This window comes from Tupaia chinensis, unplaced genomic scaffold, assembly GCF_000334495.1.
Source record: "Tupaia chinensis unplaced genomic scaffold, TupChi_1.0 Scaffold000078_1, whole genome shotgun sequence".
Classification (NCBI taxonomy): Eukaryota; Metazoa; Chordata; class Mammalia; order Scandentia; family Tupaiidae; genus Tupaia; species Tupaia belangeri.
The window spans coordinates 9,529,368-9,533,639 of record NW_006159539.1 but is presented as its reverse complement, the minus strand read 5'-3'; the positions used below and the strand labels follow the sequence as shown (position 1 = coordinate 9,533,639).

The 4,272-nt window shown below is 44.5% G+C and overlaps 1 protein-coding gene across 3 annotated transcripts in view; it reads right to left on the bottom strand.

Moving 5' to 3' along the window:
• Positions 1-4,272, bottom strand: part of MCTP2 (multiple C2 and transmembrane domain containing 2) — a 279,496-nt gene that overhangs the window by 93,008 nt on the left and 182,216 nt on the right. For all 3 annotated transcript variants that reach the window (XM_006142677.3, XM_027769141.1, XM_006142675.3), the window contains 2 exons: positions 2,880-2,954; positions 325-444 (listed from right to left, as the gene is read on the bottom strand). In XM_006142677.3, the coding sequence (XP_006142739.1) occupies positions 325-444; positions 2,880-2,954 (195 nt within the window). The remainder of the gene's footprint in view (positions 1-324; positions 445-2,879; positions 2,955-4,272) is intronic.

Genomic DNA, 4,272 nt, shown 5'->3' with positions numbered 1-4,272 from the left:
CACACATCCACCTAGGGTGTTTTTCAAATCGCCAGGTCCAGGACCACACTGTCAGCCATGTGGGATCCAGCTGCCTTAATCACCATGCCAGTTGCTGGCCCAATTTCGATTTTTTTTTTTGCATCAAAATTAATTCGTACTTCTGTTTTTCCATGAATCCAAAGACGTCTCCTCATATACAATAAGATTCATAAAATCAACAAGGCTAAATTCGACAAAGGAAGCTCTTGGAACAAGCCCTCACGTCATCACCTGGGCCATAATACCAAGTTAAAGGATGCAAGTAAAGCAGCAGATGATTTGAACATGAAACGCGAAGCTTACCACGAATGCTACGGAACTTCTTAGCGTGGACTCCCACTGGAAGCAGCTTTTCAGGAACTGCATCGTGTTCCATATGGCCAGAGTGATTCTTTTCACGCGGTCCACATCTCTGGACAAGATCTGATTTTTAAAAATGGAAAACCGGTCACTACCTTTCGAGAGTCCAAATAGTCCCCTTAGATCAGGTGGCCCTGTCATTTAAAGGATAGTCTGTATAGCTGCTAATGAAGAAAAAAATTAGGAGAAGTCCTCAGACTTCTAACATTCTTTTAAAAATACGATCGTCCATAGAGGAAAAAAAAGAAAACCCAATGCATTTTATAGCTCATTTGATAAAGAAGAACGTTTTTCAATAATGTTCAGCACAAAACACAGTGGGTGACAGCTACAGCCAGCAAGCATGTGGGGTGTGTGTGTGTGTGTGTGTGTGTGTGTGTGTGTGAAAGAGACAGAGACACAGAGACAGAGAGAAGACAGTGAGAGAATAAATGAAGGATCTATGTCGTTCAGTTTTGAAGCACATGGATAGATTTACAGTAGAAATACAAGCATGAAAGCTCACCTAGCTCTGATGCCTATAAGAAAGCATAGCTCTAGAGCCAGCAGGTGGTGTGGTGGCTAAGATGCTGGACTCCCATATGGCCAACTGCAGTTCAAGTCCTGGACCCGGCAGCTTGAAAAAAACCACACCAGAGGCATGTGTGTGCACCCAAAATCCCAAAAGGAGAATGGAGAAGAACAGAGTATAGTGTGGCCATCCCCTCGGGGGGTAATTGCTCACTTTCCCTATCTCTGTCTCTCTCTGTAGACTGCACTTGTCCTATGAGAAACACCTAAAAAAAATATTTTTTAAACATTCATCTAGTTCTGATGTCTGTAAGAAAAGTCTAGTTTTAGGAAGGCGATCCACTTTTCCCACCTCCTAGCTGTGCAACCTGGGGCAAGGCACTTAACCTCTCTTTGGAAATAAGATTGTAGTTCTAACCTTGGAGGTTGCTGGGAGGATGAAAGAGCTCAGAAAAATCCTGCCCAGAATGGGTGCTTTAAGCATTTGCATCATAAGCAAATGTTTCAGCGTTACCAAAATCTGGGGGCTCTAAGTGGTGAGAAGCAGGTGGCAAAGGTCCTCGCATACCCCAGGATTTCAGCCCCAAACCCCTGTGTTCTCTGAGCCCAAACTGGCCCCACGTGGAAGTCTTGTTTTGCAAAGGAAATGTCTTTTCTCTCGGTGGTGGGCGATTCATTTCCATTTGTTGACCAATCAGCCCATGTGCCTACCTCAATGAAGGTTTTAACTTTTAAGTAAACAGAGCAAAAGGCAATAATAATAGGGGGGGAAAAAAGACACTTAGTCACATGACACAAAATAAATATTACACTCGATGTTACTGCAGACCAGAACAAAACATTTGGAGGCTCTCCTCTAGAAGGCGTTTAAGGCCCTTCCCCAGCATGACCACAAGTTCATGGGAAACAAAAGGAGAAGATGCCACTATCTTTAACTGCTTTTTGCAAGCCACAGCTGCTCACCCCGAAGGAAGTGGTAGGAGTAATAAACACTTTCAGAAGAGGACACTTTGTTCTTCCTTGCACAACTGACCAGGGACAATCGGTACAGAGTGAAATCCTGAACTGTCTGACTAGGACAGGGAGGGGCTCAGAAAAAAATGGAAAGGTCATGGTTTAAAAAAAAAAAATGTACAACTTCCCCAACTAGTCCCTGACCTTCACTTTTTGAACTGATGAGAGAGGAATGTAGGGTGACAGGCCGAGGGACAGAGAGTTCATTCAAGATGGAGCGAAACACCGATGCAGCCCACGTTTAAAGGACAAGTGGTAGGAGCAGCCATGAGGGGAGGGGACCGGCAGGGTGAATCCCGGGCCAGAAGTGTCTGAAGATCTGCTCAGTTCGTTCCTTTATGGACTGGAGAGGAGGAATACCTCCCTCCAACTTCACAAGGCAGAGAAGGAACCAGTCATGAAAGCCAGGTAGGCAGAGCAGATAACCTTCAGGAGGACACTGACAGAGTCCCAATGGGAGTCACTGTTTATTTTAAGACAAAGGAGAAGAACGGCAGGATGACGCCTTCTGCTTCATCCAACGCGTACTTCTGGTCTTCCCTTTTTTACTGAATTGACTGAAGTCTTCTTAAGAATTATTTCATATTTATTATTGCTATTATTTTTAATTTGCTATAGGGCACATGCACTCACCAGAGATGGAGAGAGAGAGGGGAAAAGGGAGCAGGGGGCAGAGAGAGAGAGAAAGAGAAAGAGAGAGAGAGAGAGAGAAAGCAAGTTGCCAGATCCAGGACTCGAAACACGGTTGGTTGGCCATGTAGGAGCCCAGTGCCTTAATCACCAACCACACCACCTGCTTGCCCCTGAAGAACAGGAAGCGAGGAGAAGAAGTTGAGAGATAGAGAAGGGAAGGAAAAGAGGAAGAGAACCAGAGGAAGGGAGGCAGAGTAACAAACAGGTGAGAGCAGACAGGCATTTTCAGGACTGGGCGCCGGGGGCTCAGTGGACCCACCAGCCAGACTGGAGCAACTTACCTTTTTCGACAGCTTGCGGCTATCTTCGACAAAGCGCTTTTCTCTGGGAGCAAAACTCCTAATGCTTGCTTTGACCTAGAAAGACATCACTGTATTAAAGGGCAACATTTGGAGCTGACAGGTGGCGCAGTGATTAAGGGCTCTGGGTTCCCCTATGGCCGACCAAGGTTCAAGTCCTGGACCTGGTGGCTTTCTCTCTCACTCTTTGTCTCCCCCCCACCCCAGTCAAATTAAAAATAAATAAAGTTAAACAAAATAATTCTAAAAAATAAATGTAACATTTATATGGATTTCATTGTTCTTTTTTTCTTCCTAATGACTACAAAGAATGTGGGAACCAATACCTACTGACCCTGTGGCCACACTGTTCTTCTATATGTGTTTCTGGGGAACTCCTTTCCTGGGAGCCCCTGGGTAGGTCAGGTTGGATCAGGGAGGAGGTATCTCCACTTCGCTAATTCCACAGAAAGATTGTAAAACACCATAGAGGCTGAGGTTCAGAACATTCTCAAACTAACATCTCTAAAAGAGAAAACCTCTCTCACGCCATTGTGAACGAAGTTTTCACCCACAAGATCTGGAAGGTGAATATCCATTCCTAGCCTTTCTAGCTTTTAAAAACACCATTTCCACAAATAATCTCATTTTCTTGCTTTAACCCGGAAAAATAAGCCAGTGAGTCAATTTTTGCTATAGGGCACAGGTAGTCACCAGAGGGGGGGGGAGGATGAGAAAGCAAAGTCATCAGGTCTGGGACTCGAACTGCAGTCAGCCATGTAGGAGTCCAGTGCCTTAACCACCATACCACCTGCTGGTCCTGTGACCTACCTTCTTGTACAACTTGTGGCTATTATATACATTATAATCTATATATAGTATATATTAAATTTAACATAGGTAAGTATATATATATATTTATTTATTACATAATGTCAATACATATTTTAGTTAATATGTAGATTATTTAACATATCCCTCCCCCCTTTTTTTTAATCACTTTTTTCTTGGCTGCGCAGATTTACTGAGAATGAAACACCATCAACTGAGCTAGCTCAACAGAGAGTCTCTGCTGAAAGCTGAGGTGTGCTCTGGTTTTATGGCTGAGTTCCCCCCTTTCCCCAGGGGCAACAGGTTGAAACATTTTACATTGATTTGTATTTCTAAAGGCTGATTACATTTTTCTTTTTCTTCTTTCTTTTTTCTTTTTTTTTTTGGAGAGATTTTCACTGTAGGGCGCGTGTGCTCGCCAAACAGACAGAGACATAGAGACAGAAAGCGAGAAATCACCCCCCCAGGGGGGATGGTTGCGCCGCAATCCCTTCTCCTCCATTCTCCTCTCGGGATCTTGGGCACGCACGCACACGCGCCCGGCGTGAGTTTTAAGCCACCGGGT